This window comes from Castor canadensis, chromosome 5 (genome assembly GCF_047511655.1).
Source record: "Castor canadensis chromosome 5, mCasCan1.hap1v2, whole genome shotgun sequence".
NCBI lineage: Eukaryota > Metazoa > Chordata > Mammalia > Rodentia > Castoridae > Castor > Castor canadensis.
In genome coordinates, this window is record NC_133390.1 from 161,098,754 (window position 1) to 161,125,050 (window position 26,297).

Here is a 26,297-nt window from a genome sequence, read left to right on the forward strand (position 1 = left end):
GAAATTTTTTTAATTACCTTAATTTTAATTAGATGCAGCAATTAGGATAAATGTCATCTTTCACAGTACAATTTTTCTTGAAAGTGATTTCGGGAAAGGGTAGGCCTCTTGACTTGCAGCTAACATATCCTCCACTGGTCGGAGTGTTGATCCCCCTGCAGTGTTGCTTCTTGTCTTATCTGTGATCTATAATGGAAATTTTTCTTCAGGAAACGGTTGTTAACAATTTACAGTTGTACAGCTGTAACTGCCCGAAACACCTTTCCATGAATAAACAATTTCATGGCAGTCATGACTAAATTTTTAATCTGTTTTAACTCTTCATTTGTCACCCACAACCATACGTGGGTGGTTATGTTCCCAGCAAGCATGGGTCATCTTTGCTTTGTCCTTCTCAGAGAAAACATAAACTGTAGGGATTTTAATTGGATCAGAGGCTGATTTGTTGTAACCTTAAGAGGCAGCGAATGTGAAAAAACAGCTTGTGTCTTGTCCTTTCAACCGTGAGAAGCTGCCTCAGTGTTGATTCTGGTGCTCTGCATCGCTGCTGCTAGTGAGAGCTGTCAGTGTTTCTTTGCTGTCTCCCCCCTAGAGGCTGGAGCCCAGCCGTGGCCATGGGTTGGCTGCAGCGTGGAATTCTGTTCTGTAAAGAGCTCCTGGGGGGAGAGGGAGTACACACGTCCCGCAGCACTGAAGGGTTCTTCTAAGTGCCTTTGTAGGGAGCAGGGAGCATAAGGAGGAGTCCAAGAGCTGCTGTGTTTCCAAAATGCAACTTTTAAAAACAACTTCCTAGAAAGTAAACCATTTAAACATGTTTAGAGCCCCCTTTGTGTGAGCCATTTGAAGAGCTTCTGTAGAAAAATAAATCTGAAAGTTGCATCTAAAGATTTTTTTCAGGCTTGGGTTGTGACTCATTAGTAGAGTGCTTTTCTAACATTTGTGAAGATGTGGGTTCTATCCCTATTACCTCCAAAAAGGAAAAAGATTTTTTAAGGTATTGATTAAAAAAAAAATTGTGGCCCGACTTAAGCCAGATTTTCTCAATTTGCCTAAAGCAGACAGAGAATAAAACAAGAAGATAAAGTTCCAGATGGTGGCTGATTACCCCTCTGCTGTTGGAAGTAAAGAAATTACCATGACACCAAATTAATAAGTATCCTGTTTTTATGTCATTTGCCATGTTCTCAGGTTGAATGAGAAGTTAATGATTGAGTCCTTGCTCAAGTCATTTTGGTAGATCACTGGTGTTTATTTGGCTTCTCCTATAGTATGATAAGCATGTTGTATGCTAATGGAGAAACAAGAAATAATAGCTATAATTGAGCAAAGCACTCAGATTACTACCCCGTGGCATGTGCGGGAAGAGCCTCTGGAATTCTGCTCAGGAAATGCCATTAGAGCTCTGGTGAAGTGAGGGTCATCTCTGGCTTGGGTCTGCTCAGGTATTTGGGGATTGGAGATGGGAAGCTTCTGATGGATGTGGAGATTAAAGGGCATTTCAGGTTTTCATGGTCTCTACCTTTGCAATGGAAACTGCTATTCTTCATCTGCTGGAAACTGCTGAGGTCTTGCTGACTGTTCATGTAGTCACTACAAACTTATCAGGATATCAGGTCCATGCTTTTATTTATTTATTTTAAATCATGACTACTGCTCTGCAGTTGTTCTTAAATAGAAAACATCAAGTCATCTAAATCAAACTTATTCAGTCTGCCTTCTCCCCACCTTTGATTCAAAAAAATGAGATCTCATTGTAATGTTAACTTATCAGTATAGTGTGTTACATTCTAAACTACAGGAAGGGAGAAATTTGTTACAGAGCAGATCATTGGTGCTAATGGGACAGCTCCTTTTTGTGTGGAATAATTTTAGGGAGTGGTCATGATCACTGTTTTCTAAATTACTGTTCATTTTTCTCAGACTCTAGAAAGCCAGGAGAACTTATAGTAGGGTTGTCCAGGTGGATTTTGTGAAGAATTACTATGGTGGGAATTTTCAAAAGAAGGAACAGACAGATTTTTCTTAGACCAACAGGGATCAACTGAACTTGAGCAGAACAAACTGACTGAGACACACCATATTATCCCAAAGGTTGTACACAGTAGTCAAGGGTGCCTTGTGTTACAGACCCACTGTTAATGAACAAGGATTGGGCTGGGGAGGTTTTGAGTTGCCAAGGGGCTTTTTTCTAATTGAACTGGGAGGGAGTTGGTTCTTACTCCATTGTTTCCCTACAAGCACTGTCTAACAAGACTTGCATACCATGGGCTGTTGTTTTTCTAGGAGCTACTCTCATTTTGATAGTTCCAGAATAAAAATGACACCTAAAAGAATTGACTTCTTTTTCTCATGTGTCAACTGACTTCCTTGTTAATAGGTATTGATGAGCCACCCTTGTTTCTGGAGCCAGTTAAATATACTCTGAAAAAAGGCAGATTAAGTTAAAAAGAAAGAGCGAAAATGGTGATTTACAAAAAGGCCTCAATATAACTTTTGATCTTGTTTCTGGGGTTTAGGTAAGTCTGTGTCTCTGGGAGGTGAAGGTAGTTACAGCCCACTTTGGACCTTTCCCTTGCTGTGGAATAGTGTCTGTAGCACTAGGTACTTAATTCTGAATGAGTGCATCTTCTCCTTCATGTTAGTTTGACCTAAGATTGGTATAAAATTCAGAGTTCAGGTTCAGTGTAGGAAGTTTTGTGCCAGCTGTTTTTAAAGGAGAAAGTGACCATTTTGTCTTTGTTGAAATTCATCTGCATTAATTGAATGTCTAATCATTTTCTTACCTAGGAATAAAAGAAAAGCATTTTTTATAAAACCCACATTGTTGCACTAAATCAGTTATATCCTCTGAATCTATACTGGTTCATTTTCTTAAGAAACCCTTTTTGAAATGACTTTTAAAAAGCCATCTGCTTAAGGCATCTTATTCCTCTTCCTCTTTTTTTTTTTTTTTTAATATCTTCTTCCTTGTGGACTCATCTCAGTGGAGATTAATAAGATTAACATTCAGATGTGGGATCAGGCCAAAAAACAAATATCTAGAGCCAAAAAAATAGAGGTAAACATAACTCCTTGTCCAAGAGCCATTGTGTTATGGACCATTTTGTGCTCAGCTGGTCTTTTCTGTTGCACTGCTATTACACTAGCTTATTGCCCCAATAGTGGACAGGTACAGAGGGAGTGAGTAGGGTGGCCTTTCTACTCAACATGACAAAATAGGCTATCAAAAACTGTGTTTTAGTAATTCACAGAGAGACAGGCTCTCTGTTTTCCTATTACACTTGGACAGGAGAGCTTTTACCTTGTGAAATGAAATTGTAACTACAGTGGAAAAGCCTATCACCCATGCCCAGCATCTGCTTGTGAAGAAATACTAGGTGGGTAGCAGAACAAGCTGAATTTTCTTGTCAAGATTGAGGTTTCGTTTGTCTTTCGATCTTCACTTCTGGTTCTCATTCTTCTTTCTGATGTTCAAATGACCTTCTGTCTTCTAGGTCATGTTACGTTACCTAGGGGTTGATGGTCACAATTATTGACTCAGTTCTGCCTTGCTGAAATGCTATTTTGTGAAAGGTAGGATTTATGTAAATTCAGTTAGTGGTAAGATTGATGAGATGTTTGGCAGACCTGGTGAGTATCTGATTGCCTGTTTGACTTCTCAACTGAGGCAGGAAAGTAAGCAAGGGTGATTCCCCTGGAACATTGTAAAAAATGACTTTTCTTAGTAAAAGTTAGGCATTCATCCTGTTCCCATACAAAATCACCACCGTTATCAACCCCCTCCCCCCAAAGTTCCTAGATTTAGCATGACACATTTATGCACTTGGTATAAGACTAATCAAAGAAAAGTAATATCTGGCTTATAGGACCTCAGAGGTTAAACAAGGACCTGATCAATCTGAATGTCTATAGGTATAACTGGAATAAAAAGTTAGATCTTATATCTCATTGTGACCCAGAAAGGAGGGTAATGCTGTCCTTAGCTTAAATTTTGGACTTTAGAGGCTTTTTGGAAAAACAAAGGCAGTAAGTGAGGGTTTCAGACATTCTGAGAGAAGACTTGACTGTCTGCATTCATCTCTGAATATTTTAACTCCCATGGCCTTTGGAGGTCCTGACCTCTTTTGTTTCTTATAGCTATGTAGGAAGATTGGCTGGGCAGAGACCATTACTCACTCCCATTTTACAGATAAGGAAGCTAAGCTGTAAGAAAATAGAGGGGCTTGCACAAGGTAACATGGTTAGTAACAGTTATGGGATCATTCATTTCAGTGAAATTTCTGTCCTCACACTTTCCCAGACTCCTCGTCTTCAGGCTCAGATACTCCTTATCTTGAAATGGGGTATTCCTGATAAGTCCATCATAAAGGGGACAATATTCTAAGTTGAAAAATACATGTAATACCCCTATGCTACCACACATACCTTAGCAGCACAGTAACTGTAGCATATGGAGGATTCAACCTCATGACCACCTGGCTCACTGGGAGCTGCAGCTGGCTGCCACTGCCCAGCCCCAGACACAGTATTGCACTGCATATCAACACCCTGGGAAAAGATCAAAGTTCAAACTTTTAAGTATGGTTCTACTGAATGCATAGTTTTTGTACCACAGTAAGGCCAAAAAAATCAAAAGTCAAACCATCTTAAGTTCAGGCCATCTGCTTCAACTTGTGTCTTGAGGCTGTTTAGTTAATTATCAGCACATGCTAGTTTACATGTAATCGTGCATAGTGCTGTCAAGGGTATGACGATAATACTTATTGCATGCCTCATGCAGATCCTTATCCTATTGATATCTGACTATAGTAGATGGTGGGTGGATGTGTGGATGAATACTAAATGAAATGTCTTGCATATTAAGTATGCACATAAATGGATTGCAGTGTTTTTACATCTCATATGTAAGAACTTTTCAAGAGAATGGAGTTTCTTATATGAGGAAGATAAAGGGAAGGTGTTAACATTTTATTCTTTTTCCCAGGACAGGTCTTTATTTTTTGTGACTCTAGTAGGGTCAACAGCTAGAGCTTCCCTGAGTCTGGCCATGTTTAAGCCCAGACTATATTCTCTGTGCATTCACATGAAGTGTTTACTGGGACTGCGTAGACCTAACATTCTTCCTTAACTTTTGTTAGGCAACTTAATCACACTGAGCTTTGACTTTTGTCTGTGAAATGGGGATCACACTTGCCTTGTGATGTTGCTGTAAGAATTCAGAAATATGGCCTGGTGATGACTTTAAAATGGTGGCCATTATAATGGTAATGATGTCAGGCTTCAGAGGAGAATTACTACTTCTTGTAGCAGGGGTGGCTCAAGGGATTCTAGGGTTCAATTTGGTAGCCTGTTTTTCTTTTTCAACTGATTTAAATTATTTGTGTTTTGATTTACTGTATGTCAGGTGTGACAGATGGTCTTTTGTAAAGCAGGGTCTTTACCACTTGAGCCACACCTCCAGTCTACACACGGTCTTTTGGGTCAACAATTTTCTGGTTAGTTTGCTACTAAAGACTAAGTATGAAGGATTTTTGTCAAGCTGTTTATATTCTTTGCAACACTCTTATGGTTTGGGCAAATATCACCTTTCTAAGTGAAAGAGTGGTACATAGAGAGCTTAGTTATTTATTCATGATGGTCATCCAGTTAGTAAACATACAAGTAATTTTTCTTTCAGCAAAAAAATGTTCATAAAACACCCAGAACATCAGTTAGCAAATCTGTTGTTCTTATCAGTAGGACTTGTGTCTTTTATTTTCCTTTCAAGTGAAACTGCGTTGGTTATAACCCTTGTTGTCTCACTTCTGGATCCTACTTCAAATCAAGTTTTCCCCCTTCACGTCTGGCTCTATCTCCCACCTGCCCACCCAACCCCAGCACTCACTGTGCTGGTGCCCCTGCACAGGCCCTTCACCGGTCCTCTTAGTCTTTTCTTTTTCATATAACTGTAGTTAGAGCTTTCTCTCTTCCTTCCCTTCACCCCAGGTCCTTCAGATGCCTTTGCACATACCAGTTTTCCAGTTTCTCTGTAGTTTTATTCCTGCGGTTTTGCTTTCTAGGCTACCTGCACTCATCTTTTTAGTTGTCTGTTTTCTGATCAATCTTTCCTAGTAAGTCATTCCTAATCTCTCAGATCAATTCGCATGTGTGCAGTTCATAGTGTCTGTGTTCCTCATTTGTTACATGTTGGTCATTGCCTGAAGCATGTGAGGTTTTTAAATGTCTTTGGTTTTCTAACTCCATCATATTACAGATGAGGTGACTGAGGCCCACAATGAAGAATGGCTCAACCATTATCCTTGTGGTGCTTCATTTATCACAGGTTGTTAGTGAATGCAGGTTGGTGGAGCAAGTGTGTGTGTGTGTGTGTGTGTGTGTGTGTGTGTGTGTGTATGAATGTGTATTGTTTATTAGGGAAGGGAAGGAAAGCTTAGTTCTGCCTTCCAGTTCTGAACGTAATTCCTTTTTTTGACGGGCAGGATGTTGGCAGAGCCCCGCACAGTTTTGCATAAACCCTTCCCTCTATTTCTAGGCTATTTCATCCTGTTTTGGTCTCTGAAGACTCCTTGGTAAATACTGGCCACCTCTATTGCCTTTGAAGTGAACTGTGCCAGGTAGTCAAGATTAAACTCAGTTTTAGGACTCTAAATTATGAGATAGGATTCAAGATGTTGGTCTGTTTCTCACCAGAAAGGCAATCTCCCAAGTGATCTATTTAAAGTTTGGAAATTTATGAAAATGAGTGAACCTATGGACTAAGTTGCCAGGAAGGCAGCATAAGGGAAGAGAGAGTGAGTCAGTTAACAACATGCACTGAGCACTCACTGTGGGAGGAAGGAGTCTTGAAGAACTGTTGCTAAAACAGATGTATTAACTATAAGTGGTGATGAGGTGATTGAAGGGGACACAGGAGGGAATTGAAGATTTAAATAAAACGGTGGGGTGTCAGTCTGTACATGATGCCCTTAACGTTTCTCACATGTGTCCATAGCTGTGGTTGATTTGCTTCAGGAACTGACAGACATAGACACCCTCCATGAGAGTGAAGAGGGAGCAGAGGTTCTCATCGATGCTCTGGTAAGTCACCTGGGGTTTCACAGCTTCGTGTGAGGTGGTGGCATCACCCCCATCATTGTGTCTGAGTAGGATTTGCAGAATTCTGTGGCAAGCCTGGATGGATGAGAAAGAAGTAGAAATGCTACTTGCAGGTACCTTATTCTGTGGGACTGTGTCAGGTAAGAGGCTGTGGAAGCCCAACATTTATTAAATACTGCTCTTGGCAGGACATTTCTCATTTCATTGGCTCTGTTTAATCCTCACCATGTCCTCTCAAATAGTATTGCTGCTATTCCCATGTACAGCTCTGAAGCCAAGACTCTTTATAGAGGTAGAACAACTTGCCCTTGGTCACACATTTGAGCCTATGTTGTCTTTGACTCTGTGTTCTTGCCTCTGTCCCCCTGTCCACCCCTCCCCCCACATTGGGCTGCTACTGACCTTTTTCCAAAGTGCTCTCAGAAGTTTGCTTTCTCTTCTGGGCTTTATAATCTTAGTGCCAACAAGGACAGATATTATTATTACTTATTTTATAGATAAGTCATCAGGGAGGAATCAGAGAATGTTAAAAACAAGACAAACCTTAGAGCTCATCTGGCTGGGCCAGAGTTGCATGCCCTGCTTCTGGACGAAAGGGCTGTGGGGTTTCTGCATTCTTTTTTGAAGAGCCTAGGCAAGGCCCCACATTTCCTCAGCCATCGTTCCAGACAGCAGCCAAGGTGAACTCTGTTGGGTAGGTCCCTTCTAATCTAATTGCCTGACACATGAAGAAGCCCAGAGGCAGATGGGAAGCCTCCCACACTGGGTCACTATGTCCTATGCCTTCCATGATAAGAGCCTGCATGTTCTCCTCACCACAACCACACTCCCTCCTCTACCTGTGACCAGAGGCAGTCTCTTGCCCTGATTTGCCTGTTAAGCCTCTATCCACCTGTTCTCCCTTCTTGTCTGATGTCTTCTCCTGCCTTTTTTCTCTGTTAGAATAGTAGTAAGTGGTGGTTTTGATGCATTTTGCAGTGTTTATCAGAGATTACTGCAGCCACTTGTGGTGGAAGCACCCAGGTGCTCCTAAGGCAGCTTTCTAGCCCCACCCAAGACCTACTGAATCAGGAGGGCTGTGACTGCAGTCCCCACTGCATATGCATGCAGCCCCTTCCCCCAGTGCCATGCTTGCTGCTGGCATTTGGTGTGAGTGGAGTTGTGAACCCCTGGGTAATATGAAGCACTGTCTCACAGAGATCGAGTCTGGACTCCAGCAGGGTCATGTGTGACCAGGATAGAAATTTCTATGACCGTTTTTCTTTCAAGCTGCTTTCTAAAGTGAACTGCCACTTGTGTAGGATTCAGGACTTTTCTTTTTTCTAAGAACCAGTGTGCAAAAAGAAAAGATGCTGCTGGGGGGGGTCCTTTGTTTTGAGGAGCATCTGAAGGAAGGCTGTGGCACTTGCTCTTGCACTGTGTCCCCATAATGTCATTTGTGCAGTCTTACCTTCCAGAGGTTAATTACAGTGGCCCTGGGTGCTCCTTCCTGCCTGGTTCCTGGGTTGATTTTAATTACTGTCCTTTGCCTGTGTGAATGGAGAAGAGGAGAGAGGAATGGCTAGCTTGGCGACTGCATGTAAAACCTACCCAGAAACAGCAATTCACACAAAAGCCCCCTTTGTGTTTTCTTTGTTGCCAGGCCCACCAACAAAGGCTGGATCTTGCAGATTTTATTGTCTGGAAAGAAACAGTTCATCCTTAGTCTGGGGAGCCATTAGGTAGCTGCTACACAGTGTTTTCTGTTTGTTTAGGTTTTTTATGATAATATTATTTTAAGATTTTGACTCTTATAGCTTTATCCTGGTGGGGCTGTTGTGAATCACAAGCACTGAACATTCTGGACTGTAATATATTATTTCCTTGTCTGCAACCAGTCAGAAACCATCAGTAAATATCAGAGAGCAGTGCTGGCAAGTTGTCTTCCATTTATTTTTCCCTACCCTTGTGCCACATTGAGGAAGATGTTTGATAAGTATTCTCCTATTACAAGGCTTGAGTTGTCTTCGTAGTTTTAATTTGGGCCCAGTATCAAAGGCCTAGAATTGCTGGAGCAGAGGCTAGAGGGCATGTGGCAGGATTTATTGTGGCATGCACTTTGCAGTTATTTCCTTGGTCTTTCTCCAGTTGGAAGGCTCCAGCAATAGAATAGCACATTTGTGGGAAGAGAGTGCTGTCCTGGCATTGTTGGGGATCTTTGGGGTTTTAAATTTTGTTCACGTCCACCTCTGTTCCTTATGAAAAGGCGAATATTTGGAACAAGTCAGTTTCGGAGCCTGGAAGATGGATTCTTCTGGAGAGTAGTAAATGTGAGGCTATATTGTGTTGGTGGCTGTTCTCTGGCTCACCTCTCCAAAGATGACTTGGGACTCCTTGAGAGTAGTGATTGGATAGCAGTCACGTTCTGACCCCCAACACTTGCCCTGAGCTTGGCAGTCCCAGCTTTTGCTCAAACTGGTTGTAGCAAGTGTCTTGATGTGGACAGCCGGGGGACTAACCTTCACACGCATCCTGGCCCTTAACTGACCCTTCCTGAAGTTAAACCTTAAGTTCTATAGTGGCTTGACTTAGAATTGGTTGCTTTATCTTTATGCTGCTCAGCGTGAGGCCCTGCTGGGCAGGTTTCATGTGATGGTAAAGATGCTTCCTATGTAAGTGTCTGGATCCTGGCCCTTCCCACTTCCATTTAAATGTCCTCACCTTCATCTGAATTTGTTCCTAAGCAAAACTCACTTGTTCATTTGTTCACTAGATTTTACTGAGCACTTGGCATGTTCCTGGTTGTAGGAACTAGATAGCTACAGCTTTGAGTAAGACTGGCAGGGTCTCTGCTTTGGTAGAGGAACAAACAGGAAATAGTAAACAAGAAAACTACCTGATAGTGATTCTGTGTTACCAGAAAACTAAAGTAGAGTGGTGTGATGTGGAGTGCTTAGAGGTCAGGTGAGATTCAATTTTCAGGGAAGGCCTGAGCTCTGGGTACAAGAAGCCAGCTGTTCATAATGACCAAGAACGTGGGATGAGGACAAAGACTGAGGCAAGAATGAGCTTAGTGCAGAGAAGGGACCATGCTGATAGAGTACAGCCAGAGAGGAGAGCAAGAGCAGGCCTGCCTGTGCTGGGCACTGTCGGCCTTAGTGGGATTGCCAGTGAACAGGTTGTAGGCAAGGAGCTGGTAGCAGCCTGACTGAACATTTAAAAAAGATCCCTCTGGCAGCTGTGTGGGTAGCGGGTGGAAGGTAAAAGTAGAAGCTAAAGTGTACTAGTTAGGTTTCAATAGTCTGAGTTTTGCATCAGAACATGTTACTATATGTGTTCTCAAAACTTCTTTGCTTTTTTTTTTTTTTTTTTTTTTTTGCAGTATTGGGGTTTGAATTCAAGGTCTTGGACCTTTTTGCTTTAGGCATTTTTTACATAGGGTCTCACATTTATGCCCGGGCTATCCTGGACTGTAGTCCTCCTATTTATGCTTCTCACATAGCTAGGATGACAGGCATGTGCCACATTGGTTGAGGTGGGGTCTTGCAAACTTTATTCTCAATCCTCCTGTGGCATGTGCCACCATGCCTGGCCTCCAACTCATTTGGTCAAGATTCCATGGAGCTAGGCGTGGTGGTACACACCTATAATCCTAGCCCTAGGGAGGCCAACATAGGAGGATTGTGAGTTGCAGGTCAGCCTGGGCTACAGAGCAAGTTTGAGGCCAGCCTGGGAGATACATGTGTACGCGGAGGGTGGGGGGAGGGTGTGTCAAGATTATGCTTTAAAAAAAAGATTCCATGGGTATGGGACTTTATTTTTATATTTTTTTGAAATAATGAGATTTCTGAAACTCCTAGTAGGTGTAAATCTCGATTCTAATCCTTGAGAATGCTTGTTGGCAGGGTATAACAGACAGAAAAAGAATCCTCCTTCAAACCCTCTCATCTGTTTATTTCCTCATCTTCTCTTTTATCTATCCACTTTGGTCAAGTGGAAAAAGATGGCTAATCATGCCCTTGAACTTTGTCTCAGTAAGACCTGCTAGAATATTGTTTGGAGACCTGCTAACCAGCAGAAATAACCAGTGAATTATCGGAGAATGTCAGACCTCAGACAGTCCTGATTTCCAAGACCAGGGTTGCTCAAGCTGATGCTTTAATCCCTGAGCAGGATTTGTTTTTAGTTTCAGACTTCGTCACAGGTCCAGAAAATTGAAGGTAGACCCAAGGGGTTAGCTGAAGTAGGACAGAATGCTAATTTGTACTTCTTACCAGGCGATATTCAGAGCTATGCATAATATAAACACTTTTCCAAGGGTTTTCTGAGCTGAATGTATTTTGACTGCTTTTGGCTCTCCTGCAATCAGATAAAATTGCATTTAACCCAGCTAAACATGAAGTTTCACACTTTGCAAGCTTAAAAAGACTGCCTGTTAGAAGTTAGATTTCCGTAACAAGAAAAAAGATTTTCCTCCAGCCAGACACCCATTATCCATAACCGTTCAGCTCTAAGATTTAAGCGTGTTGCTCATTGCCACTGTCCCAGCCAGTTTCCAGACAGCAGAGAGGAGAAGCATAACTAAAAATCAAGGAAAGGGGAAAAAAATAATGCAGATAAAGTAGCAATAAGCAATGGAGATGAGTGAAGCAGTTTGCAGAACTGACAGGCAGTGTGATGCACAATAGAGTTGTGGTGTCTGCTGCATTAGGATGGGGTAAGAGAAAGCACATTGTAAACTGCAACTTGCTAATGTGTTCTTAGTTTATTCATTCAAATGTGTAAATGTGGTTGTATGAATGCGAACATTTGGGGGAGCCAACTTGTCATATGCTTCCCTCTCTCCCTTTGTTCCCCTATTCTTGCAGGTGGATGGGCAGGTGGTAGCATTGCTGGTACAGAATCTGGAGCGCCTGGATGAGTCTGTGCGGGAGGAGGCAGATGGTGTCCATAACACTTTGGGTGAGTGCAAGGCGCCCGTGCTGGGCTTGGTGCTCCCTTTCCTTCCTCCTTCATAAGAGAGTCAACACCGGAGTGTTTTCTTTCCTTCTTCTCTCAAACTGCCTTTTTGGAAATGAAGACCTGTGTGTACATTTCATATAGCTGCAGCTTTGGCTTGGCTTGTAGTTAATAAAAGCAGAAATCCAGAAAGTAGGTAACTTTCCAAGACAAAATGCCCTGGCTCTTAGATTTTATCAGTACTCTGCCTCCAAAAGTAAGGCTAAAATCCATGCAGAATATCCTCCCCCTTTGGAAAGGATATGTTGAAAAATTTAAATAAAAAAAATTTGTGCTGATTGTTCTTATCACTTTCCTTCAGTGGAACTATGAACTTTTGCACAACTGTGAACCTTTACAGGAAGGATATTTTCTTTGATAAAGAGCTAATATTTCTTTCTGTTCTTATGTACAGATTGCTGTGTAAACTCTGAGTTGAAGTATTGCTACTAACTTGGCTGCTCCTGTGTCATATGTTCATTTAAGTAGATTCCTCTGTAGTATTTCTCCTCTTCCTTCTCCCTTTTGATATCTCCCCAGTCTTTCCCTTTGCAAAGTTGCCAAACCAACAGCCTATTTAAAATTGTGCTTTTGGGTGGTCCTCTTTATCACTGGTCACTGTCTTATATAAAACCAGAGCTCAAGAAATAAACGAGGCTCAGTGGAAGCAAAACTTTTGATGAGATTAGATTTCCCCTTTGTACCTTCATGTTTACCAGATTTCTCTTGTAGTTCTAGACTCTCTTCTGTGAGGATTATCATAAAGAAGGGGGAAGATGGGCACCTAGGGAGTAAGAGAGGAGAGAACACAACAGTCTGTGATTGGAGGTTGGCTCTAGTCTAGAGCCAGAATTTGGCATTGCCATCTGTTAGCCTAATGGTGGATTTTGCAGCATCAAAAGCTTATCAAAAGTCTTAACTGACTTAATAAAAAGAGCCTGGTATAATGGAAAAAGCATCAGCCTGGCACTCTGCAGAGATCTATCTAGCTTCAGCTTGGCCACTACCACAGCTCAGATTCATTCCTGTCTCCTTATTGAGTGCCGAGTGTTTGTCAGGCACTGTGCTAGGCACTATGGTAGGTTATGATGAATTAGGCATGGGGCAGATGATGTGACGGTCCGAAACAGAAAGGAAAGACAGTATCAGCTGACAAATGATGTAATAGGAGTCAGTGACAAGCACTGTGGGAGTAGCAAGGAAAGGTCTCCAAGTTGTCCCATGAGAGAAGATGCTGATTGGGGCTGAGAAAGAAGAAAGGTGCCCTTTGACAAGGGGAAGAGTGGGAGAAGGGCCCTTGGATAGGGAATGTCATTTGCAAAGTCAAAATAGACCGGGCTGGGGAAAGTTTTAGAGATATGCTGAGGAGGAGGAGGAGTGGTACAAGACCTTGCAGACCACAGCAAGAAGTTTGACTTTGTTTCTTGGGGGCAACTGGAAGCCACTAAAGTTTAAGCAGAAGAGTAAGATAAAGGCGTAAAAGATTAAAGTGAATGAGTTGATTTTCTTAGGTCATGTATAATTGAGGGCATTGTGACGTTCTTCATCTCTCTGGGGTTTCATTACTACTCTGCTCCCACGGTTTGTATTCCCACTGTGCTGTTCTTTATTTACCTGTGTTGCGGCTGACCTGGGCAAAAGAATGAGGAAGAAGATGTGGGTATGATGATGTCTTTAGCCCTTTCTCCTTCAAGATTCACTTCCAGTGTGTTCAGAGCATTGTGCTAGGGAATATAAAACATCTGCTTTGTGAGAGTCGCATGTTCTAAGATATAAAACAAAAGGGGCCCAGAAGGAAAGGGGAATGTTTGATGTATGTATTAAGGAATATAGGTGACTCTTTCTGATGTCCTCATTTTTGGTAAGTTTTAATTTTTCTGTGAAGTAGGACTTGGCTTTTGCAGGCGATAGCAGGGCCGATTACTTGTTTCCTAGCACCTGGCAGCTCCCTCTGCTGGCACAACCCTTCTCTTTGTACACATCATTTTGTTCACCTAAGAAGGTCATGCCTGCTGGGCATTGGTTGCTCACACCTGTAATCTTAACTACTTGGGAGATTGAGATCAGGAGAATCAAGGTTGGAGGCCAGCCTGGGCATATAGTTCATGGACCATCTCCAAAAAATAACCAAAGCAAAATGGACTGGAGATATGGCTCAAGTGGTAAAGCTCCTGCTTTGCAAGCATGAAGCCCTGAGTTCAAAGCCCGGTCCCCTGGTAGTTTTCTCATTCCACACAGTTCAGAGGAGACTGAAAATGGATGAATCAGACAGAAAAAGGCTGAATCCCCACTCTTAGGATTTTCCTAAAGTTTCTGCTTAGCCCCCTGTTTCTTTAGTTACAGGTCTCTGGGACTCCAGCACTCTGTGGACCAAGTGGACCTTCATAGACAGCCTCCACCCTTGTGTACTTCACTCTAGTTTGGGTCTCTGTTAGCATAGAAAACTTATCACTTATCCCTTTTGTTAACTCCATGATTTTCAGTTATGACTTTTACTTGTAACCATAACTTGGGGAAAAATAAAAAAAACCCACAGTAACTCCCTGGCTAATCTAAAAATGACAGCATAACATCTGGTTGGGAGGAATACAGGAAAGTGGAAAGAGGAATAAAAAGCCTGTCATGGGAAGCCTGCTTGTTGCATATGGAAACAAAAGTGCCCTCCCCAGTGACTGGCATCTGTCTCCCTTCAGCTATTGTGGAGAACATGGCTGAGTTCCGGCCTGAGGTCTGTACAGAGGCTGCCCAGCAGGGGCTCCTGCAGTGGCTGTTGAAGAGGCTGAAGGTAAGTGTGGCTGTGTGGCGCTTTTGCTCAAATCTCTCTTTGCTCTGGTCATAGTCGATGCTGGGTTGTTGATAGAGAGTGTTGGCCCCTAACCGTGTGGGTCTAGATTGGGAAGCTTCTGGTATCTCTTGCTCCTTTCTTTGCTTATCGTTTTTTCCTTTTTAAAAGATGCTTTCCAGTTCCACTCCCCAGAGGCAGCTGATATTAACGATATTTATTCTTTCAGAAATTTTCTGTACACATGTAGGAGAATGTGTTGTGTGTTTCACAAAAATTGTTTTCTTATGCAATTTCTTTTTTAGTGAACTAATGGTTGTCTACTTATACAAATGTACCAAAATTAATTCAACTGTTGTTGTTTCTAAGTTTTGGCTTGTTATGAATAGTGTACATCATCATATACATGCTGTATATGATGTGTCTATATCATGCACACACTTTTTTGCACACTTCTCTTAGCTTATCTGTGTGGTAAATTCCTAGAAATGAAATTAATGGGTCAAAAGGTATACATATTATCATTTTTGGTAGGTATTACAAAACTGTCCCCTGTAAAGGCTGCCCCACTGATTTCAGAATGCTTCCTGCTACCCGTAACAACACTAGGCTTTATTAAACTTAGCTTTGTTAATCTGATAGGTGAAAACTGATATTCATTTAACTTAGAGCTTTAAAATCACAATATAATCACAGAAAGTATACTGGCTTCTATTTGTTTATTAGCTGTTTGTATTCTCTTTTAGCTTCAAATTTATATCCTTTGTTCATATTTCTATTGGGTTGTTCATTCCCTTTCCTTTTTAGCATAATTGTGACCATCTTTCTGACAATTAGTGCTGTCCTATACAGTGAGTGACTAGGAGGGCAAAGCTATGAGCTTTGGCCATAGATCTGGTGGGAGGCAGTTTGGAACTGCTGATGTGCATGGTCCTCAGTCCAGCAAGATTTCCAGTTTTCTGATAAGAGGAGGCACTTTTTGTAGCGGGAGTGATTCTTGAAATGGTCATGGCCTTGTTATGCTTCAGAGTGTTGTAGAGATCCAGAAAGTCCAAGGTGTATACGGTTATATTTATCCTCAGTCTCTTCTAAAGGAGAAGGTTCTGCCTAAGGTTGCATATGCCCCACGATTCCTGGCCTCTGATGATCTAGGACTTCCTTAGAAGGCCTCTGGTTCCCACAAACTCTGTAACAGACTTACATCACATATCAACTCAAGCCATTACCGTCAGTGGGTATGGGTGCATTTGCCTGCTCAGTGCATTGAGGCCCCTTCAAGCCCACCTTTCCTATTCCTAAGTCTCTTTTCCTTTCAGTCCTGCACTCAGCACACTGTTAATTCACATGCTGTCATCTTGGCAACTTCCTTTTGAACTCCTCTCCTGAATCTGGATGGCCTACAGCTCTAGTTTTCTGTGTAATTCCATTCACATCTCCCTAAACTCAGTTTCTTCTTTGTTTAATATTTAGCATATTTTCATTCTCCAAGGCCTTGAGACACTTTAGGAGTGAGTGGTAAAGAATGAAGTAGGAACCAAGAGAATGGGATAGGTAACACAGATCTGAGATGTTGGTGGAGTGGCCACAGGTTGAGGCCACAATCCTAAAATATACAAGATAATAGTTTTGTCAAGACAAATTTTTGTCAGTTACTTGGGATTTACACTGATTTGAAAGGTGTTGAAAGGGTTTTTTGTTGTTGTTGTTTTGAATTGGTCATATAGTAAGGGAAATTGAGACCTTTGGGTGTTTAGCTTGAATTCCATTACCCTTATGACAGTAATAAAGAGGCCCATTTGATATTTTAGCACACTATTGACTTGTGCCTTACAGGCATAGCATTTATGTAATACTCAGGGCATAAATACCCACACTGCTATCTCTAAAATAGTTTTTTCAAGGTTCCAGGGTATTTAAACATTAAAATGCTATTTGGTTATTTTATTAGTAAGCAAGTTCTCTTAGAGAAGCTTGTGCTGCCCAGAACATTAACGGGAGGACTTCCTTAAGGAACTCCTGCTTATGGGTAAGACAAGAGCAAGAAGGCTTTGCTCTTGTTTTTTACAATCCGAGTAAGTTCTTATAATATCTTCAGCCACATAAGCGTCATGGTGCCTTGGAGTGAAAGCTGATCAGGTTCCCATTTCCCATAGGAGCAGTGTGACTATGGACAGTGGTCCCTTGTCTCACCTGTTTTCTTCTTTGAAAAATTGGGAGCCTCTTTCCGGAGGAGAGACCAAATGTGATAATGCTTCTAAATTGTAAAGATCTGTATAGCCATGGGTGTCAGCTGGGGGTTGTATTAAGATCACTTAGGAAACTAAAAATTTCAGATCCCTAATCTTACTGTCTTAGTCTCTGCCACTGGTGTATTTTAGAAAAGTTCCACTTGGGATTCTAGTGTTTAGCCCTCAATAGAATCCAGTGGTTTCTAGAAGTGAGAACCTTCTTCTCACCCTACAGGCTGGTATAAAACTCCATTTTCAGTTGCTGTCCCTGTTTGAGAACCTGTGGTCATGGTAGTGAGTGCCAGTAATCAAGAAGGCGAAAAGGATGAGGCAGGAGGATTACGAGTCCAAGATCAGCCTGAGCCTAAAAAAAAAAAAAAGGAACCTACTTACATTGATGGTAGTGTTGCTACCTCAGAGCCCACCTCCACTTCCTTCGTTTTTTTGATGGTACTAGGGTTTGAACTAAGGACCTTTCTCTTGCTAGGCAGGTGCTCTGCTACTTGAGCCACTCCCCCAGCCCTTTTTTACTTTAATTATTTTTTGGATAAGGTCTTGCATTTTAGCCCAGGCTTGGCCTCAGATGTTGAACCTTCTACCTCCACCTCCCACATAGCTGAGATCACAGGCATGTTCCACCATCCCCCACTTATTTAGACGGGGGTTTCACTAACTATTTGCCCAGGCTGCCTCTAACCAATCTGCACCTCCTTGGTGGAGCAGGATTACAGACATGAGTTACTGCGCCTGTTTCCTACCAGGCTAGGAAAAGCTCCTAGCCTGGCTTTTCATTTCTTAATTTTGAAACATTGCCCTTTGTTATCTATTAGATACCTACTCTTTTACCTATGCCTTGCTCTGTAAAGGTCAAATTATCTTGCTCATGCCCCTGCCTCCACCATGCATGACTTTGGTTTTCTTTCTGTGTTTCTAAATTAGATATAACTTTCATGAGACAGCTTAAGGTCTGGAAGTTGTGGCTCAAGTGGTACAGTGCTTGCCTAGCATATATGAGGCCCTGGGTTCATACCCCAGTACTGCCCTCTCCCCAAAAAAACAAGGGGGAAACATGAGACAGCTTAAATCTCTACTCTTTCATAGAGCCTTCATGTTTTGAACTGAAGGACACCTAAGTTCTTTTGTGGATAAAAAAACTGAAAGTCAAGACCTAAAGATATTAAGTGCTTTGCCCAAACCCATACAACTAGAGACAGAGCTGGTATTATACCTGTGCCTCCGGAATTTCTTTCACATACCCTTTCTATCACAATGCTTTGCCACCAGCCTATTTGGCCCCCTTTCTTTTCTGAAAAGTAGCCCCTTCATTTTATTCCTAATGGTTTTCCCGTGGGAGTTAGCCATCTGGGTTCTACTATTCACCTGTAACTGTGTGACACTCACCCTCATGGAGCACCTTTTCTCCATCTGTGGAGGCAGTTCCATCACCTGGCAGACTTTCAGGATGTGTGTGCTAGTTTTCTTTTCTAAATATTCTTAAATCACAAGCATTGTGGCTCTGTTGTGTTTGCATCTCCTCCCAGTTGTTCTAAAAAAAATTTTGTTACTAGCCATCAGCCTCAGCATCATCTGGTGACTTAAAAGAAATGCAAATTTTTGGTCTCCACCAAGTCATCAAAGCTTGGAGTGGAGCCTAGTATCTTAGGTTTTAACAGGCCCTCCTGGTGAGCCTGATGTAAGCTAAAGTCTGAGCACCAAAGTTCTAGAATGTTTATGTCTGGATTGCTGGATAGAATGTTGCCTTTTGATCACCCCATATTTATTCAGTAATCCTTGAGTGACTCTTAAGTGAAGGAGAGCACATTGGTGACAGGCATTTTAGACTTGGATTTCTCCATGTTGTAGGGGTAGCCTAGCACTATGTAGAGATTTTCATGGATTTTTCTTTTTATTCAAAGAAAACCTCATTAATTTGTTCTAATGAGGATAAAAGCTATTGCTGATGATTGCATTAAACGGATTAGCAGGTAAGCAGATAACTAGTGGGAGAGACACTGCATCACAGGTCATTGTTGAAGTTGGGAAACACAGGCTTATTAGGATATTATATACTATTGAACATAACACCCAAACTAATAGTTTTATTTTCATTTTTTAAATGAACAAAATTAAGATTCCTAGTCGTTTCCCAGTTAATGCTCCAGAAACAGTTGGAACACTCGGTATATGAATTACTGAATTAAGAATTGGCTAAGTTATACAACATGTACAACTGGTTGGTGCAAAATCCCTTAGCCCCTGGTGACCAGAGGTTGTGATTTTGCAGGGCCCAATCTGCTTTGACAGTCACATAGGGCTGTAGGATGTGTTTGAACCTGCCCCTCATTTCAGGGACCAGAGGTGAGCTGCAGATATGACCTACAGCTTCTGGCTGCGGGTGGTAGCATAATTGTTTGTACTTTCCAAAAAGAGCAGCAGCTCCCAAAAAGGTAAAGTTTAATTTTATTCAGGGACTTACATGCTGAGTACAAACTTGTGCCTGACTCTGTAATTACCCTGACAGCTGAAAGATTTAGGATCACCAGGCTTCTGGATAGAAGAGAGCCCTGTATGTTCCAAGTCCCACTGGTTTGCTTTGCAAGTAAAACAAGAGACCATACCTGTTAAATGAATTCTCCTTTTTCCTGAGTTTGATTAAATGTCTTTGTAATTTGGCACTTTGGTATTGTGTACTCTCTGGCTGAGATTTAAACAAATAAAATGTTCTTGGTAAGTTTATCTTTGTCTAGACATGAAAGATCAGTCTCCTTCCTTCCCAACTGGCCTAGTTTTTTTTTATTTATTTTCCACCAGATTAAATTATCATTGTCACTATCATTGCCTTTTTTCCCATCTGGTTATGAAAAAATGTTTCTCTAGATCCTTGCACACTTATCCTTAATCCTTACAACAACCCTGCCAATAACATTCCACTCTCCCCAGTTTACAGATAAAGAAGGAATCCCAGAGAAGAGAAATGCCTTGCCTAAACCCAGAACCAGTGAGAGTTGGGGCTGGGTTTCTCTGAAGCAGCTTCCTCCTACCAAGCTGCTTGCAGCTGGCGTCATGCTGTGGTGCTGAGGCAGCTCCCGGCTCAGCATTAGGAGTTGTCAGCCTAGTCATTTTGGTTTCCTGATTAAATCACTCCTTGATGACAATTTTAAGAAACAAATGGTGAAATTATTTAAAAACTGGCTTTTAAGTTTTTGCTTTACACTTCATAAGGAAGATGTGACAACGTAGGAGACATTGGATTAAAGAGGCAGAGTAATTTGGCCAAGTTCACAACACTGGTGAACTATAAGACCTGATATTCTACTCAGACAGATATTTCTTTATTCCAGTTATCAGAAGAACCTGTAGTATATAGTCTGTTTTAGTACTTTCATATTATTTTATTTAATTCTCATGCCAGTCCTCCAAAGAGGCTGTTTCCACTTTACAAATGAGAGGAAACAGACCAAGGAATGTTACTTAGATCACAGATCCCTGTTATGGGTGTGTGGTGCTCTTAGTGTCTCTGTAGTTTTGTTCTTACAGTACCCTCCATGCCAGAAAGTATCTAACAATACTGTTTGTTAAAGCAGTTAGGTCCAAATAACATGTATTATGTCCTAACAATTTATTATCAGTTTGAGGAAAGAATAAACATAAATGAAAGAAGGTATGTTTTATTTCATTTTAAATGTCACAGAATATCCACCTTTTGGGCATTGCACCATGCACAGCTTTCTAAACCTTGGCGTCAGACTGCACACCACTGCTCATTGCTAATCCACAGCTATTTTCACACAGTTTTGTTTTTTTTTTAAAATAACAGTAACCACCAAACCTAGCTCTACAACGATATAATATCATCAGAAGAAATGCCCCTTGATGTGATAGTTAGTACACTGCTCAACAGATGTCAAGTGTACCATGTTTTCCTTGAAACTTTAAAAATGCCCTTGGTAGATTCAGTATGGCACTCAGTTACCTCAGCACACAGTGTCATGCTCGTGAGTCAGACTTAGGTATGACCCAGTTCCATGCCCCTCAATCTTTTCTTTTTTGAAATGGACTGTACTACTTCATAAAATTAACTTGAATTCAGTGTAATATCTTCAAATGCCACAACAGTAGACAGGGTTCAGGTTTAATTCACCTCTGTTTGCTGTTGTGCTTAATTCTATGTCTTGCATATAGAAGAGAAAACTCCTCAAACCCTGGAGGCAGGAGTTTATAAAATCCAGAGAAAGACAAAAGGCACTGGAACTACACGAAGGCTCTTGCACTAGTGGCCTGATGTCTCTAGGCCTCATTTAGTTAAGTGTGTTTGTTTCAAAGAAGACCCTGGCCTTTGAAAAGCTGCATATAAGTTGGTGTGGCTAAAATCATTTAAAATGGGGATGTAGATCATTTGAGTCATTTTATTAGCCAGTCCTTGATTCCAGTAGAGATGCTCACCCTTTTGCTTTCCACCTCTGTGTTTTGATTTTTATAGAACCATCTTTTTTAAAGGGAAACACACCACTTAAGCCCCATTGTTAAACAGATTTTTTGAAAGAAAGCCTCAAGCTTGCCCAGAGAGCATACCCATACAGTCAGCACGTGTAAGACCTTGCACTTATAGATCTTTTAACCTAAGATGGGGCAGACCTGGCTGGCCTCCTGAAACCCTGTGGGGTGCACTTTGACTTGATGAGGGAGGACATGCACAGAAAACTGAAATGGTGCTGGATGTTGTTTGATTAGGTTCCATTCTTCCTTCTTAAGTACAAAATCAATGTCCAAATGGAACTGTGAATTGTACGAGATTTATGGAAGTGTTAGCTTTAAGATAAAAACTTTCCCTGTTGTCATTTCAAAAACCTAGATACATAGCAAAGGCTGCTGCGATTAACAGTTGTTGTCTAGGTGCCTGCATTTTAAGGATCTGTAAATAAAAATACATCACTGAGACTTGCTCTTCTCTGTGCACTTTTCTCCATGGGGCACTGCTGATGGTGAGATACTTAAGTCTCAATACTACTGAAGCAACAGTGTAGATGGTTGTGAAAGATAGTCTAAGCAGTAGATGTGTCCCCACTGAACCTCCAGCTAGCAGAATACACAGCAGGGAACGAATTGTGGGTAGTAATTTAGGTGTTAAAATATTAAAACATTTTTGCATATTTAATGTGGTTTCCTTTTTAAATAGTAGGCAGATTATGGCATATAGGCAGATAGGTTTATGATTCCAAATTAAATTTTAAGCATTAAAAAATCCTAAAGGAACTAGTTTGTTATAAATATATTCAGCTAATCTAAACAAGAAATTGCTTTCTTTTCAACTTTTCTGATTATATGTCATATAATTTTATGGTTCTAACTTGTGAATGAAGTTTCATGACTTAATTTTAAAAGTTCAGAAGTTTCTATTTTTTACCTTAGACACATGCAGTTTCTGGACTCAGAATGAGGAATCTGGGAAGGCTTTGTGAAGGAGGTGACATTCGTACCATGGGTGTTAGGAGTGGGCCAACCATTGTGTCTCCGTGCCGTTTACCATGTAGCACTTGGGTCTGACCTCATGAGAACAGAGGCAGACCTTTTTTTTTTTTTTTTTACCCTTAATTGCCTTTTCCTTAACTTCCTCTTCTCTCTGACTTGTGAAAGGAAGCAAGACCCCTTAATGGTTTTCTCATTTTTCTTATTTTCCCACAGGCAAAGATGCCTTTTGATGCCAACAAACTGTATTGCAGTGAAGTGCTGGCCATATTGCTCCAGGACAATGATGGTGAGGCTCCTCTCAGTGTTGATATTCTGTTAGGATAGGAGCCAGGCTTGTTTCAGATCATGACAGCAAGCTCTTTTGCCTTTGGCATCCCTTTGCTTCCCCTCTCACTCTCTGTGCAGCTTTTGTACTCTGTCAAGCTGTATTGATTTTGTTTGCTGATGTATCAGTGCTAGACGGCTGTAAAATCTGACAGTTAGCTTCATTTTTTTTTTCTTCCTCTATTTTTTCCCCCTTATAGAAAACAGGGAATTGCTTGGGGAGCTGGATGGAATCGATGTGCTTCTTCAGCAGTTATCTGTGAGTAGTTCTTAACGCTTCCTGTCTGCCATGAAGATACAATGTGGCCTACTTTAAATGGGAGGTGGAGCTGGACATTGTGGGAAGGAGTGAACCATGTGGTACAAGCTATGTGGAACATGGTGGCAGGTTGAAGTTTCCATTGGAGGCACATGGTTTGCCTCCTTTTCATGGGCTCTTTCTGACCTGATATCACTGTGAACCTCGGATGGTCTCTCCCCAGTTTCTGATACAACATTGCCAATCCAGAGGAGATGTGCACCCTGCTCACTTGCATTTTCCTGGGTTCAGAATGCCAAATTACTTCTCATTTAACCCACTCCCAAGATTATTCATCTCCTTTCCTTTCAGTCTGCTACTAAAATGGAGTCTGTTTATTTAGGATCCAGATAAGCTCCCAGAGAATAAATTCCAGTGCAGTAGATAGAGGTCACAGAGGACAATAGGGAAGGACATGGCACCGGAGGCTGCAGCATGAAATTGGAAACTGCCATTTGTTCACTGAAAGAATTGTAAATTCAGTTAAAATGTTATTCTGCTGGCATTTGGAAAATATAGTTAAGATTTCCTTAGCAAACCTCATCTGTGTTATTCCAAAAACAGGACTGAAAATAGATCATTTGGATAAAATTTTAAGAGTGTTGAATATCTGAGATGTCAGTTTGCATACAGCTTCCCTCTTGGTGCCAGAAGCTTGAATGGCTTGGCCTTCACCCCAAAAATAGAGCTTTGAAATGTGAAGTTGTTTCCAATTCTGGGAAGGTGCTTAGTCCTTTTCCTGTGAGAGCATTGATTGTCTCCTAGTAGACTGTATGAGTATGCCTTCCCATTAAGAGGCTTTCATCTCAATAGGCTGTATGTCTCTGGCAAAAACAGCACTTCAGCCTAAGCCCATCCCATGACTTAGAGCCCTCACTACTGTGTGAGGTTGTGCAGTAGCCCTGTTAGGAGCACTTGCTTACGTTGACACTGGATTTGGCTTCTGGATTGTGGTTACCTTTAGAAGGGGAGGAAAGTTGGTGTGGTTGGGTTATGCATGTGCAGAGCTTTGACGGTAGCCAGCAGAGCTGTTTCCTGACCTGAGCAGTGCTTTGGTGCTTGCTTTTTCCATTTAACTGTATGTGTCCTTTATGGAGTTTTCTGTTTGTATTATATTTTATACTAGTAAAAGGGCTTGAGGTTTTTTGGGGTTTGCTTTTTAAAGAAAATCTTAGAACTGTCAATCATCCATGGACCCAGTGGTCAGCTGAGTGTTTTGTGTTTTTGCATAAACTGATACCCATTTATTTAATACCAGTGGATCAGAAAGCTTAGCTTCTGTAAAATGGAAACTGATGAGAGTTTTGTTTGGTAAGCTTCTGTTTTCTCAATTGTGCCTTGACAGCCAGGCTTTGGAAATTGTTAGCTGGTGGCTGATGAAAAGACATTCTTTTATGGCTCTATGCTTTCTGCTGTCTTTGCTTGACAGGTGTTTAAAAGACACAATCCCAGCACAGCTGAGGAGCAGGAGATGATGGAGAATCTGTTTGATTCCCTGTGTTCCTGCCTGATGCTCAGCTCCAATCGTGAGCGCTTCCTGAAGGGTGAGGGCCTTCAGCTGATGAATCTCATGCTCAGGTATGTTTACAGCTCCTGGCTCTCCCATCTTTTTTGCCTAACTTCTCACTTAGCCAGATTTAAGAACGTGGGGCTATGGTCTTTTATTCCTATGAGTTTCACATATCTACAGAATAGTATTCATTTGTAGGTGTGCATTTTTATCTGTATTTGTGGGCCTTTCTAAAATTACCGTTGATGCATAAAAGTGTTTTGAGGTTTTTGGCCTGGATCAGGTCTTTGTGATTGAAAACCAGGTGTTCAACCACTTGAGCCATACCTCCAGCTCTAAAAGTGTATTTTAGTGCACTTATGCCCCATTGTGTCAGTTGGTAATACGATCACTACATTAAAGGGCAGTACCTTTTTGTGCCTTCTTAGTGTGTTGATTTTGGAGAAATCTTTTCATTAGCTTCTATTCTTAACCTTTGTTCATCTCTAAACGTAGCCCAGTTTTCTGTATATCCCATATAGAACCATTTATGCCACATTTGTCTGTTTTTGTTATTGACACCAAAATATTCGTATTTTTCAATTTGGTAATGAGTTGTACATGTGTTTTGTGCCTAATCATATGAAAGTGTTCAGTACAGTTCTAGAACTTTTGTTCATAGCACTTTCTTTTTGTAGCTTATATGCTATTTTCCTTAAAGTGGACATCATGCTAGTGTTTTAGTTATCTCACAGAATCCCGAAGTTGAACCCAAAAGAGGAAGATTGCTTGTATTGATGTCTTTTTGAGAAATCTGGCTAGGAAGGCGAGTACGGCGGGGTGGGGGGAGTTGGGGGGGGTGTGGTCCATTGACAGTTTTTAAATTGGAACAGTGTTTGCAAAACAGTGTTTGGAATACTGTAATTATGGGATTGTTCTTTATGAAACTGAGCCAGAGTCTGCCATTTTGAAACACTTTTTCATGCCCAGTGGAAAATTCTGTTGAGCTAAGTTATTTCTTTGAAAGTTTTTTCATAAATTTGATATATATTTATTACATATAATTTAGAGTATAGCCATATGAAATTACTGTTAAAATACTGATAAGGTACTATGTTGAGTGTCAGGCTGACACAAAAAAGACAGAATTCCCCTTTCCAGGAGCTAAGAAAAGCCAATAGCTCTGTCACCCAAACACAGCCTGTCTTTTAATGTATATTTCCTTCTAGTGGGTTTTTAAAAAATCCTTGCTTTTTTTTTTATTTTGTTTTGATAACTTTTTGCATCTGCCACACATAATTATCTATACTGTTTCTTTTTGGATTTAGCTTGCTGTTTCTCATAATGTTACATAATCTTCATGAGAGCTCATTGACTACATAAGAAACTTGAGGGGACATAGCTTACTTAGTATTCTGTTGTTGATATTGAGGTTATTTTCAGTGTTTTGCTACCATAACAAATTTGACAGTGATCATTTTTGTGATTAAAATGATTTTAGGATAATAGAGGTATGTATTTCTAAAATTCCTTCTCCTTAAAAGGCTTGCAGAGGGCTTGGGAACTTCTCTTGCCCATTGCCTAGCAAACCTTAGATTGATTGAGAATTTTCCTCTGGGAAATTGCTTTTAAAAA

General features: G+C 41.1%; 1 protein-coding gene across 4 annotated transcripts in view; it reads left to right on the plus strand.

Moving 5' to 3' along the window:
• Nucleotides 1-26,297, plus strand: part of Ctnnbl1 (catenin beta like 1) — a 152,733-nt gene that overhangs the window by 46,140 nt on the left and 80,296 nt on the right. For all 4 annotated transcript variants that reach the window (XM_020172490.2, XM_020172491.2, XM_020172492.2 and 1 more), the window contains 6 exons: nt 6,980-7,077; nt 11,943-12,036; nt 14,766-14,857; nt 22,765-22,837; nt 23,076-23,134; nt 24,603-24,751. In XM_020172490.2, coding sequence (XP_020028079.2) covers nt 6,980-7,077; nt 11,943-12,036; nt 14,766-14,857; nt 22,765-22,837; nt 23,076-23,134; nt 24,603-24,751 — 565 coding nt within the window. The remainder of the gene's footprint in view (nt 1-6,979; nt 7,078-11,942; nt 12,037-14,765; nt 14,858-22,764; nt 22,838-23,075; nt 23,135-24,602; nt 24,752-26,297) is intronic.